Source organism: Nuphar pumila, chromosome 2 (assembly GCF_984573655.1).
Source record: "Nuphar pumila chromosome 2, dmNupPumi1.hap1.1, whole genome shotgun sequence".
Lineage (NCBI taxonomy): Eukaryota > Viridiplantae > Streptophyta > Magnoliopsida > Nymphaeales > Nymphaeaceae > Nuphar > Nuphar pumila.
The window spans coordinates 135,664,345-135,677,948 of NC_143250.1; the positions used below are offsets into that span (position 1 = coordinate 135,664,345).

General features: G+C 36.5%; 2 protein-coding genes across 3 annotated transcripts in view; one reads left to right on the forward strand and one right to left on the reverse strand.

Annotated features, from left to right (window-relative positions):
- Positions 1 to 2,600: 2,600 nt before the first annotated feature.
- LOC149847209 (putative F-box protein At2g36090) lies at positions 2,601 to 3,834 on the forward strand. Its single transcript, XM_089998340.1, has one exon. The coding sequence runs from the start codon at positions 2,649 to 2,651 to the stop codon at positions 3,675 to 3,677; it is 1,029 nt and encodes a 342-aa protein (XP_089854466.1). The 5' UTR covers positions 2,601 to 2,648; the 3' UTR covers positions 3,678 to 3,834.
- Positions 3,835 to 9,996: 6,162 nt separating this feature from the next.
- Positions 9,997 to 13,604, reverse strand: part of LOC149847210 (protein ORANGE, chloroplastic-like) — a 55,551-nt gene continuing 51,943 nt past the window's right edge. Inside the window, exons 8-9 of one of the 2 annotated variants that reach the window (XM_089996871.1) lie at positions 11,536 to 11,620; positions 9,997 to 10,254 (exon numbers count right to left, since the gene is read on the reverse strand). In XM_089996871.1, coding sequence (XP_089852997.1) covers positions 10,208 to 10,254; positions 11,536 to 11,620 — 132 coding nt within the window. In that variant the 3' untranslated portion in view covers positions 9,997 to 10,207. The remainder of the gene's footprint in view (positions 10,255 to 11,535; positions 11,621 to 13,604) is intronic. The other variant, XM_089996872.1, reaches the window with a different exon arrangement.

Sequence of the window (13,604 nt, forward strand, 5' to 3'; positions counted from 1 at the left end):
CTTTTTTGTTGCGAATGTTCCCAAAATGTATGAACCTCTTTTTACTAAATATTCTCATATTTGCAAATGACCTCACACATGTGTGAACCTCCATAAAAAAACTTCAAAGGCATGAGCACATTCACAAATATAGTATGACATGCACATATTTAAAAGAAAAACTACATATTTATAAAAAAATCATATATTTAAGAGAAAATTTATATATTATCATATTTGTGAGAAAATTTGTATATTTGAGAGGAAATTAACATATTTAGAAGAAAATTTGCATATGTGGGAGAAAATTCACATATTTGGACATTTAAAAGAAAGTTCACATATTTAGAGGAAATTCAGTTGTGTGAAGGGTAACAAGGTTTTTTTACAATCGAAAATTTGCAAATTTGGACATTGGGTAGATTTTGAAAATTATAGAGCATTTTGAGAAATGCATCATTTTTCCATATAGTACAGTCATTTTCTGTTTTAAGTAGCAGCTCATCTTGGTTTATTTAATTTTGAAGTTTTTTCTCTCTTATTCTAAACGTAACTATCAATCATTTTCATCTTTGGTTAGAGACAATTTTTTTTTACAGAGAAAGCTGGGGTTAGGTAACCCCTACCAGTTATACACATTTTTTTTACAGAGAAAGCTGGGGTTAGGTAATCCATAACATTTGGGGTTCGAACTTGCATCGTCCCAGCACACCCGTTGGTTTGGTTAGACACATTTATGCACGAGTTCTAGTAGTATTTATTTACATATTTTCATTTTAAACGGATCAGGCATGTGTCCTATATATTGAATCAAAATCTATAATATAGATCTGAATCCAAATCCAGATATGATATGGTAGGGTTGAATTCAATTCAAAACATCTGAAAATACTGGCTCCAGTAAACAAAAAATAATAATAAATACTAATCTCTTTACATATGAAAAAAAAACAAATAATGGATAAGATTTTGATCCAGATCCAAATTAGATCCGAACAAAATACTAATCCAGATCTGATCCGAATTTGAAAAACCAATATAGCAAATTAGAATATGTATTGGATCTTACTATAAGGATCCAAATCCAAAAATAATGTGTCGGATTAAGATTGGATGCTATTTTCTAATTCTTAGCCAATCTCGACATTATGCTCAAAAGCTAATGTCGTCTATTGGTAGATTATATACTTAGAGATGGGACAGGGATTAGCGTTATTATATTGGGTCACTTTTTTATGGGTTTTGGTTCCTAATTTGAGGGGTCGGGTTTTATAACCTTTTTATTTCTTAGGGCCCGTTTGCATGTGACGGAAAAGTGGGTGGGGTTTTGCGGAATGGCGCGAAACCCCACACCTTTTTCATGAGGCCCACGTGCGCATGCAAACAATTTTTGCCGGTAAAGCCCCCCCCCCCCCCCCCCCCCCTATGAAGGTTTTCTCGATGAGGAAAAATCTCAGAATAATTTAGTTCTTTTGTGTTTTAAAAAATTGAGAAAATATTGGTATGTATAAGAGTTCAAAAATTAGGAAATTATATAAAAAATGTAAAGAAGAACTAAAATATAATTAGTCTGAAAGCTTGTTCATACCATTACAAATATCATGATTTTAATGATTTCTGGTATATCAAACTAAAATTAAGATATTTTGGGAAAACGTGGATGCTAATTTGGACCCTACCTTAATTGGTCCAAAAGTCGGGTCCAATTAGCCTATCCATGTCTGCATAAACTGGAGGACTGATGGGACGGGCTAGTCTGACACATCGGATCTGTGGTCAAATCCATGCATCTTCTTGGAAAAGGCATTCCGAGCCGCCAAGAAAACTTCTTATCGATACGTGGGAGTATGTGATAATACCATGTGGCTTCTCTCTCGTTGCTTTCCAAACCTTTTATCTTCAACGTGAAAAGTAAAAAACCATTCAGTTTGAAGTTTGAACATTATCATCCTTTTTCGACTTGATAAAACCAATCAGTTTGATGTCAAATAATCCCAACCAAGTTGTTGAATCCAAATTTCAAATACTTTCATTTAAGCAAATCAATGATCTACATTGAATCACAATTAAGATGCAAGTATCATCTCTTTCAAATTATTGCTTTCAAATTCAACTCTTTGCCAACCAATTTGAGAAAAAGAGACTGATCTACATTGTGATTTAATTTGGGGGCCATATGATCAGGACGAATTTAATGTAGCAAATTAACCTTACAAAGTACGTCATGGTTTGAAAGCACCAAGGCTCATTGTATTTTGGTTATCATAAAAAAATGAAGAAACAAATAGTGAATCTAGACCACTCTCTATGTTTTTCATTTAAGTTGGTGTAATTGATCTTCTGTACCATTTGAAACTGATCTATACCAATTGAAGTAGTTAAATCAATAGATTAATGTAGGAGAATCTTTTTTTCTTTTTGACAACCATCCATTCTAAAACCCACCCATTTGACCCACACTTTTTTGTTTTATCCACCCAACCTGCCCGCGTAGGGAGAGGCGGCCAACTAAGGTGGCCGAAGTTATAATTCCCAAACATTTTTAAGAGTATTTTTGTAATTTAGTATAAGGGCAGGGAATCTCCTATTTATAAACTCGTTTCCGACTTTTCGCTCGAACACAAACTCCACAACAGAGAGAGAGAGAGAGAGAGAGAGAGAGAGAGAGAATGGTGATGTCGTCGCCGTCCGATTGGGAGGAAGGGACAATATCCACCCTCCATCCTGATCTCCTCAAGCACATCCTCCACCGCCTTGACGGCACCACCCTAGCCACCGTCAGTTGCGCGGCCGCCGAGTTCCGCGCCATTTCCGGCGACCAAACGCTGTGGCGACGCCTCGCGAACGCCGCGTGGCCGGCGACGTCGTCCAATCCCGACCTCCAGCGCCTCATCGCATCCTTTCCCGGCGGTTTCCGCACCTTCTACGCCGATTCTTATCCCCTCGTCTCGGCCGCTGCCTCGCTCCCGCCGTTGGCCTGTCACCGGACGTCCCCGGCCAACCTGGTCTCGATCATCGACGTTCGCTACCGCGGACGGATGATCTTCTCCAAGGTCATTTACGGCATCCCGATGCTGGAATCCTGCGACGATCGGCAACACGTCGACGCCTGGTTCGACGACTCGCCTTTCCGGCTCGATGCATTGGAACCGAAAGACGATCCTCCGGTGATCGGCATCGCCGTCGGGGACCACACCGGCGAGGAGATCCGTCGCCTGCTCCAGGACGGCGTTCATCTGAGCTGGATCGTTCTGGACGTGACACGTGGCAGGGCGGTGAATTTGACGAGCTGGACGCCCCTGGAGGTGGAGCGCCACTGGTACTCGGAGATGGAATACCTGATAAAGTTCGGGGCGGTTTTGCACCGGGACGGGGAATCTATTTACTGCGGCGTGTTCGTCAAGTGCGGAGGGTGCGAGGACGGTGAGCTGAAGGTGAGGGAGGTAGGGATGACGATGGAGGACACAGAGGGAAAGAATTTGCTAGGAAGGGAGAGCCTGGACATTTTGCAGAGAGCGGTTGGATGCCAAAGGGGGAAGGGAGGGGATGGGCCCATACGAAAATACGAAGAGTTCTTAAAGGTAAAATTGGAAAAGAATGAAAGGAGGGCGAGGAGGGAAAAGAAGGTCGATATGATCTGCGTGCTCTCGGGCATTTCCCTTTTAGTCGCCTTCTGTGCCTTTGTGATGACGCGCTGATAAGTTTTTGATAAAATTTTTAAGTTTATATTCTTTTTTAACTACAAAATATTTGGGACGATTGTATTATTTGGGACGATTGTTCTACAAGGAGGAAAATAATATGCAGAAATTGTATTATTTTGATATATACGGAATATGAAACTAGAATTTTTTATGCTGGCAGGTGTTTTTTTTTTTGTTTTTTTTTGTTGGGTAAAAAAAAAGACCCCGTCACGGACAGCGCATTGGCAGGCTTTTGGTTGGTAAAACACGTTATTTATTTTCTTTGACTAAGAAAGCTGGGGTTAGGCCGACCCTTCCAGTTATACAACTCATACCATTGTGTTTTGAACTTGCAACGTCCAAACACAAGGTGACGTGCACTAACTGCTCCTACCAAACAAGCGGAGACTCCCTTGAGGTCATCTTGCCTAACAGGAGGTGATATCCTCTCAACTTGCTAATGTTCACAAGATGCTTTTACTTGATGAGTAGGGTCCTTGTAGGTTTGGGGTGTCAACGGGTCGGGTTTACCCAGATCTGGCCCATACCAAACTCTATACGGTCAGGGTATGGTGATAAATATGAAGACCCAATTAAGACCTAGGTCTGGATCCAAAGGGTCAGATTAGTACATGGAGCCGGGTATAGTTTGTAAAAAAAATTATCAGACCCGGGCCGACCCAAGTTTCAATTAAGACCCACAAATTTTCAATGTAAAAATGATAAAAAATAACAATTTACTGGGTATAGTCCGGGTTTGGCTCATGTAGTTCTTTTCAGGTCCAGATATGGTTTCTCTTATGGTGGATCCGATTAAACCCCTGTCCGGACCCGATACCATGCTGCTGTGTTCACAACATATATAGTGACCAAGATCACGTTCAAAAAAATATCGCGCGCGATATGTTGCAATTATTATCGTAATATGTTGGGAATATCATGATATTATAACAACGAGTGAACATACGCGGAAGTGTCCTTTTTATGTAAGTTTTTTTTTTGGCAAAATTTTCTCAATTTGAACTTCGAGAATAGTAAAAGTCTACAAATATCTCTCAAGAAAATTTTCTCAATTTTTATGTCGTTTTGTAAATTTATGGTTGAATAAGATGGCTGAACCGATACTTATGCTTATAAACAGGTCAAAAGCCTAGTTGGTGGATCATCACGGTAGGCTTAGGATGGCCAGTATGCTTTTGGATTATATTAGAAGGTTCTCGAATATATATATATATATATATATATATATATATATATATATATATATATGTTTTTTTTATATATTTACATGGAGAAACCGCCTCAACATCAGAGACCTGGCAGCGTAAAATTCTGCATGCATACCCTTTGCCCCTACGGAGTCGCCCTAAAAAAAATATTATGTTAGGAGGTCGTTTTCAATATTTTGTAGGTATATAAAAAATGATAACAAGGGGGTCAATATCCATTGCCACCACGTATGCTCCTTATGACCAATCCTTAAGCATCATTCACATCCTGAATTAAATATATAGGTATATAGGTTTAATATCTCCTATCACGGTGAGGAAACCTTATTAAAAAATTGGGATATATTTTAATTCTATAATATATTTTTTTCACATCTGACCCTCCAGTTGTGATCTACACATTTGGGTTAGTAGAAATCACTACTTAGGATCATGCTATTCCGATGTGTAAGATTTTGCAGGGGATTGAAAAATGTGATCTCTGTAGATTTATTTTAACGAAAAAAATATTAAATCAAGTATTTTAATGTTTAAAAATGTTTTTAAAGAAAATATAACGGTCCAAGGCCCACATTGCACCAAAACTTTACAATAAAAAAATTATTTTTTGAAATAATTAATTAAATTTAAAAGTATGTTTTCAGAAAATAATCTATGGTAAACAAGTACTGGCCTATCATTCTTGTGGTACATTTGAGAATGTTGGCTGCCTTCTTCAGCCATCCATCTAAGATGGTCAAAGGCTTTGCACTGCTATGGAAGCAACTTAATTAACAAGTATTGAGCATTCTTCACGGAAGAAAAGAAGGAAGTTGACACTTGGTAAAATTATTGGTCTGCCATGCTGCATTGATTTGACAAGCTTTTAATGTATTAGTCCATTCTACTTTAGCATGTCAAAATCATGCAACGTTATGGTTAACATAACGATTGGGATTCTTATCATCTATAATTCCTTTCATGTCGGTGAGACTCCTCAAAATCAATTTAATAAGTCTGCAATTAGGTAGGAAATGGTCCACAAATTTTGCACCCTAATATTTCAATGTGGAGTTAGGGATGTAAATGGGTCGGACTCAGGCCGGATCTAAGCAATATTGAGTCTCACCCAGTAGGATTTAGACTCGGATTTAGAATTGGAGGGGATCAGCTGAAACTGAATCTGGATTCGACTAGCTTAAAATCTGACATTTACATGCTTTCAGATTCAGATCTTAGTCGTATTCAAAATCGGATTAGGTTGCAAAACTCAATGTTGAATCTGGATCTGACTATTAATTGCATCTAACTTTGGTTACCCAATCAGACAAATCAGATTGGGATTTGGGTGGGATGTTAGATAATATCCAACCGTTTGACATCTCTCTCACTCTCTCTCTCTCTCTCTCTCTCTCTCTCTCTCTCTCTCTCTCTCTCTCTCTCTCATAGCACATGCACAAACAGATGCGCAGAGGTTTAATATTTTGTTAGGTTGTTAGACTGGGGTATCTATCATATTTAATGTTTTATTAGGTTGTAAGATTGGAGCATCTATCATACCACTAATTTTTTTTTAGCTTTTTTTACACGCTTTGTGGATCAAGATTCAAAGCCCTATTGATATATGACAAAAAAATCTTTTTGAATTATTTTTCTAAAATATATATAATTATTCTGATAACAATGCTCATGTGTATAATAGTTGGTGAGTGTTGAAATTGGCTTGCACTATGAATTGCACGGGGCAATATCTGGTCTGATGATGGATAAGTATATGAGAGTTCCAATTATTTGACAATACAGTATAGGATTCTCTAAATGCATTCTATTGGTTAATAAATACCCACGAGGTGAGTATGCTACCTCAATACCAAAAAATATGTAAAAAATCCATGATCAGTCATTTAAAAATTAGTTTGAAGAACTTTTTTAATATGACTAACTCTCTATTTATCTCCACTGGCGATGATCATGACATCTATATACAACATTAGGATAATTATACCTATATTAGATGTCTTAACAAATAAAGCAGTATCAGTATAACATTATCTATATCCAAAATTTAACATGACAGCACCAAATCTATCATACCAAGTTTTGGGAGCCTGTTTTAAAATATACATTTTTTTTTAATACAGAATGTATTCAGGTGAAACCTCAAGACCTGAAGGGTGAATTCATATATGCTTCTTCCTTTAACTCTCTATTCAAAAAGACATTTTTACATCCATTTAATATATAGGTCAACTTCTAACGAAAACTAGGGCTATGAAGGTCCTAATAGTCACCATTCTTTTTACAAGGACAAAAGTTTATTCATAGTCTATCATATATTATTGATCATATCCTTTAGCAACCAATCAAAATTTTATAATATTCTCACGGATTGGTCACTTTGCTTGCACGAATGAATCTTATATCTTAGTTTGCACAAGTAGGCGACATCCTTTTGAGTATACATTTCTTTTAGAAATATCTATTTTTCATTGACTATTTCAATGCTCAAGATGTTGTCGCATGGATCTTGGTCGATATTATTCATGAATCATGAAAGGACCATAGCATGATCCACTTTTTAATCTCTTAAGGTTTTTCGACATAGTTTTCTCTCTCTCACTATCTTTTAAAGCTTCTTCCACTCTATTTACATTTGTTGTGAGCACAAGTTGGATTTCTGGAGTACAACCATTCAGTAAGTTCCATGGTTCATTTCTAACAAGGAACCTCTTTATCGTTGTAGCCTATCTATTGTAGTTGTTTTCATCAAACTTGAAGGTGACAATGGTAACAACCTCATTGTTGGTCATAGAGATGAGAAATAAAGAAAGAAAGGAGGGAAAAATGAAGGGTAAAGAATGCATGAGTAAGGATGGCACTTGAGCATAAATACTACGTTCACTTTGGAAGAGTAAACACCACTGATTCTTCGGTCATGATCCCAAAAGAAAAGTCCCAAAAGCCAATGGCTCTGATACCATGTAATGAATCCTCAAGGATTCAATAATATGATGCCTACTAAGGGCAAGAGCACAAATACAACCCATGAAGGAGCACTAAGAGCACATATATTATTTATCAAATATGCATAACCAAATGCATAGAAAATGAGGGCCGCAAGATCCCATATATATACATTGTAAAGGGGGCAAAAAGGAGACCAATTAACCATTGGGCGCTCCCAAGAGCTAGTTTGGTCAAAAGACCAAAAGAACCTATAAGAAAAAAAATGAAAAAAGTGACAAAAAAGCCCTAAATGCATTATAATATATATATATATATATATATATATATATATATATATATATATATATATATATATATATTTCAAAAAATGGATATGTGCTAAACCAATTTGGTGCTAAACCACATGCTAAATGGGTTTTTTGGGCCTTTTTAGTGCTTTTTATGTGATTCCAGCCCCATAAATGTGTTGGGCATGGTCAATTTACTAATAATCCACACCTGGATCATGTATTTACGATGAAAAAAATGATGTTTGGAGTATCAAAAATTTACAAAGACTTTGGACCGTTGATTTTTTGAACTTTATAAAAACCCACCAATCTGTTGGAATTAAACACTTCAAGAGTTGTTCCCTTTAGAATCAAGTACATAAATCACATATGTACGGTCAGAATTTAAAAGTAAAATGAAAGAAGCCCAAAAAACCCAATTAGCATGTGGTTTATCACCAAATGGGTTTAGCATGGACCCATTACTCTCTCTCTCTCTCTCTCTCTCTCTCTCTCTATATATATATATATATATATATATATATATATATATGACTTAACAACACCATTAGCAAATTTGAACATAATAACCATGTGAAAAATATCGGCCAAGATTGTAAGGTTGTGTGGCTATAAGGTGACTGTTAGTGGCTTTCCAACAGTCACAATATTGAAATTTAAGAGACATGTCTCTTGAGAGATAAAGGGATTTCTCTCAGAAGTTATGTCCCAAAACTTGAATTCTTCATAGTCTATAAAATGCAATGAAAAGGATATGATTAACAGTGTATGGGAATATAGGAAGTCATACAAGCATTCACGATTACAATGACAAAGCATTTTGGTTTGTGAATGAGTTGAGAGTTTGGACTCCCTGGCGATTTTGAGCGTAACTATGAAGCCTTCATCTTGCTGCAAAATCGGTCTTGTGTAGATCAAACCCTTACAGTGGTATCAGAGTGATATATCTATAACGCAAAAATTGAACACTGGTAAACGATAGTGTCTCATCTCCAGAAAAGTGCTTAAATAAAGAAAAATCAAAAACAAAACAAGAGGTCAATTTTATTTTTCTGATTTAGACAAATCGGTGAACCAAGCGAGTTCCTAATTTGCGTAAAGAAAAAAAAAATAAGAAGAGGGTTCAGCCCTCTTCGAGTTTTGTTTTTCGTAAAGAAAGAGGGAAACCACCACTGGTGGTGATCGGACATCGGTGTTGGCTTGGTCTTTTCTAAACCGCTCTCTATGCGCTGGACCACCCAAGTTGTCGGTGGTCGCAGTGCCAAAAAAAAAAGAAGAAGAGGGTTTGGTTCCCTCTTTCCCCTCTTTTTCTCTCTTTTGATGGGATCGAACCAAACGAGGGTTCGTTTCCCTCATTTTTTGAGAAGGGATAGAACCAAACGAGGGTTCAGTTCCCTCAATTTCTGAGAAAGGATCGAACCAAACGAGGGGTTGGTTCCCTCTTTTTTTGAGAAGGGTTGTCAGTTGAATCCATTAAAAAAAATGTTCACCCTTTCGATCGAAGGCCAGATTACCAGCCGTCAAACCCCCACCGACAGAGGTCTTCAAACGTTGTGTGGCGACTTACTAGAGAAAAAAAAACAGAGGCAAACTCATTTGACTTTAACGGTAAGAATTTAACAATACGACCAACCAACTTTATACATAAACAATACCATGTTTTAGAAAGGAAAAGATGTGAATCTACACAGGTGTTACAACAAATTTTATTATCACATCCATTTGAAGTGTTGGCCTCGCTAGAGAAAAATAAAATCAGAGGCAAACTCATTCGACCTTAACGGTAAGGATTCAGCAATAAGACCAACCAACTTTATACATAAACAATGCCATGTTTTAGAAAGAAAAAGATGTGAATTTACACAGGTGTTGCAACGAATTTTATTATCACATATATTTGAAGAGAATTTCGTATTGTCAAGTACAACAGTTAATGAGCATGCTGATAACTTTGAATATTTATCTCAATGACCCATCTGAACATCTGTGCACTAAAAGGATTTGCCATCAGGTGAAGAAAACAGCTTCTTACCAAAGAATCAACAGCCATCAGTCAAACGGGTCTATTCGTGGATCATGCTCACTTGCCATAGCCATCCCAGTGCATAGGCATGTGGTGCACATAACCTGAGAAAAGAGATGGAAATGATGAAAAATCCAGAGGTTGAGAACTATCTAAAGAGGCTCACCATGTGCTGTGAACTAAACAATATTAGCTTTATAACTAGTAGTTCAAAAAATTTCTAGTATTTCCAGAAGACAGAATAAAACCTAATACAAATTACGAGGCTTAGCCTAGTATGTCGTATTCTGAACTTATTTGAAAGCGGATAGAGATTTCAACACGAGCAAGTGTACATGAACAGTCTGGAAGCCTACCACAGGGGTTATGCACAGACAACTTGATGGTAATGATAAATTCGAAGAATTAGAGTACCATTTTGTTAAATGTGCACGTGGGATTGTGATTGTCTCGTGTCTCCCTTTTAAATGAAAGGCTTAGGAGTTTAGTATGTAGGTTGGCCTAAATTTTCTAACATGCTAATGAATTGATAGGTGCAGAAAGCAAGGAATATGCACTGGCAAAATATGAACCTCCAATTCGGCTTATCACTATTTGCTTGAGATCCAGTGAAAATAATGCACAGATTCCTGCTAATGATCATCCATCAGCAGCTTGAACAAGAGTATACACTTTAATATCTCAAAAGATGTTACACCATGTGATTAACCAAACATAAACAGGTAGAACCTTAATTTGCATATTAACTTTTGCTAAAGATCACTTTAATGTGTTAACATGCATGAAAGACCCTTGATATCATCAAATGATGTGAATATCACTTTTGAACTATAAAGAAACAGCACAAAGATTATTAACACACACATCTTATGCATATTCATTTCCAACATAGATAGGAGTCATATCTAGATTATACAATATTCAAAGTTTGCCTCAATTTGGTACTGCTCTTATAACACACTTGACCCCAAGATGTCCAGTCAACTGCTGTGCCTCAATGCATTTTAGGCTCTGTTTGGGAGCCCGAGTTGGAAGCAGCGATGGGGACATGACTCATCCACTAATTCTTCATCCACAAATTCTTCAACATCAGTTGATTCAGACATCCTTTATTTTTTAAGCTTTTTATCAAGGGGAACCCCGGTCCAGGTGTTGTGGCCTGGGAGAGATTGATGCCCTGCCATATGACCCACCCTCAAACGGTTAAAACCACTTGGCTGCCTCTCTTGCCCAAAAAAAATTCCATGCAAGTCTATGAAAAAGCTGTGGTGTCAAAGAAGTAAAATATTGTACCACATGTACGTAAATTCACTGGACACAAATTATATATAGGTCATAGCAATTATTATGATATTATTTACTTATGAATTTAAAACAATATTTACCTAAAAGAATGTCCGATCGTAAATTACAGGTATGGTGTCCTAGCTGGACCACGTGAATAAAGTAATAAGTCAACATCTTGATATTCTACAATGAATAACAGAAAAAATAAGAGTCAAGATTCTGAAACTCATTACTGCCCTATGTATCTTGTCTATTAATGCATGTTCAATGCAAAGGTTAGATTAATAAAAAACAACAAAAAGGAAAAGGATAAAACTCATCCAGATCAATGTTGTAAGAATCGTCTAGAACCCAAAATCGGCCAATTCCAATTCGGAGCTGAATCGAACTGAATCAGCAAACTTTTAACCATAAAATGACACATGTCACAAAATATTAAAATAATATTAAAATTTAAAAATATTTAACATTTAATTTAAACCATTTTTACAAAATATTAAAAATAATCCGAATCATGTTGGTTTCATATCGATTTTTGGCCGATTCGCAACAATACTGACAATGTTGATCCGGATGTCATGGCGACCTGTCAAGTGCACACGCGCGCACACACACACATACATATATACATATACAAACCCAAGTATTGCCATCATAGTTTGTACAATTATAAGACAGATAGTCAACACCACCATTATAAGTGAACACGTGTATGTTAACACCAATTGCTTTCATTTACAAACATGTCATCTTACAGTTTTTCTCCATTACCTCTCATCATTCTGACAGACTGCTGACTTCTTTTAGGTATATAGTTGGCAGTTTTTGTTATCAAGTTCTTGAAACTACCTATTGATGTATGCAATTTGGTAAAATCATAATAGTAGTTATTGTTTGTCCATTGTCATCAAAATTCTATTATAGAGGCATTATACAACTCCTTATCACTAAAACATTTTGCACATTAAAAGTATTCCCACCCTATCCTTCAGCGTAAAAGCATCTTACTAATACATGGCAGTACAACCTCAAAGTAATGGACTGAAACATGACAAAGTCAGACTCCTAATCAATGACCTTAACAAATAGATGCAAAATGTCTCTACCAAGGTTGCCAAATTAGGAAGCGGAAACGGGAAACGATACGGGAAGCGGAAGCGAGGCATTTTAAAATTTATACGAAGCGGGAAGCGAAGTTTTAATTTAAAAGCAAAATATGAATAAAAAATGAAGCAATATGGAATCAAACAAGAAACAAATAAAAACTAAAATAAAATTGATCATTCTTATATTTCATGATTTTTCTGTAAAAGAGTTAAATTTTTTTGTTAAAATCTAACAATGATAGTTACCAATTTAAAGAAAGTACATGGAAAGTGAGTGAAAGCGTGAGAGAAAATACATGAAAAAGATGAAAAGAACATAGACCATGTGTATGAGAAGCATAGAAGAAGCGTGGGGGAATCGAGCTTCCCATGAAGTTTCGGAAGCGAGGAGTATCGTGTTTCTGAAGCGAGCTTCCCACCTACCTAAGAAGCTTCTGGTAACTCTGGTCTCTACACCACACTAAGGACAGAGGTCAGAAACAACAAGAACTATGTCCTGCGGCACCGTTGCTATTTCCTATGTCACATGGATACAGATGCCGAAATAGAACATGGTGCAGATACGCTTGGTATGATATAATAACTTTAAAAAATTAAGAGTTTAAGACATGGGAATACGGTCGTACACACATAGGGTATGTATGTGCCCGAGTGTGTGTATAAAACAACACTTTGAAATCACTATAATTGGGGACATCACATAATTAAACTAAGTTGAAAATGATATGTAATATAATTGATGACAAATTTTAAAATAAAAAGAACTCAAGTGAATACAAATAAGTAAATAAGATCATAAAGCTGATTGTGTGTGTCCCATCCGCGAAGTGTCTAAGTGTCGTGTTGTGTTGGCATGGGATACACAGGATAAGTGTCCATGTGACAGGCTATTTCGTTCCACTCTATTGAATAATTGACCAAAATTTGAATTAATTGTAGGTAAAGTAAGATACATGAAAGATGAAAAATCCAGGAACAGAATAAATATAGAAAATCTTCTTTGCTTACCATGAATAAACAAAGAGAATATCAGATAACCAAATTGTTAAAGACTAAAATCA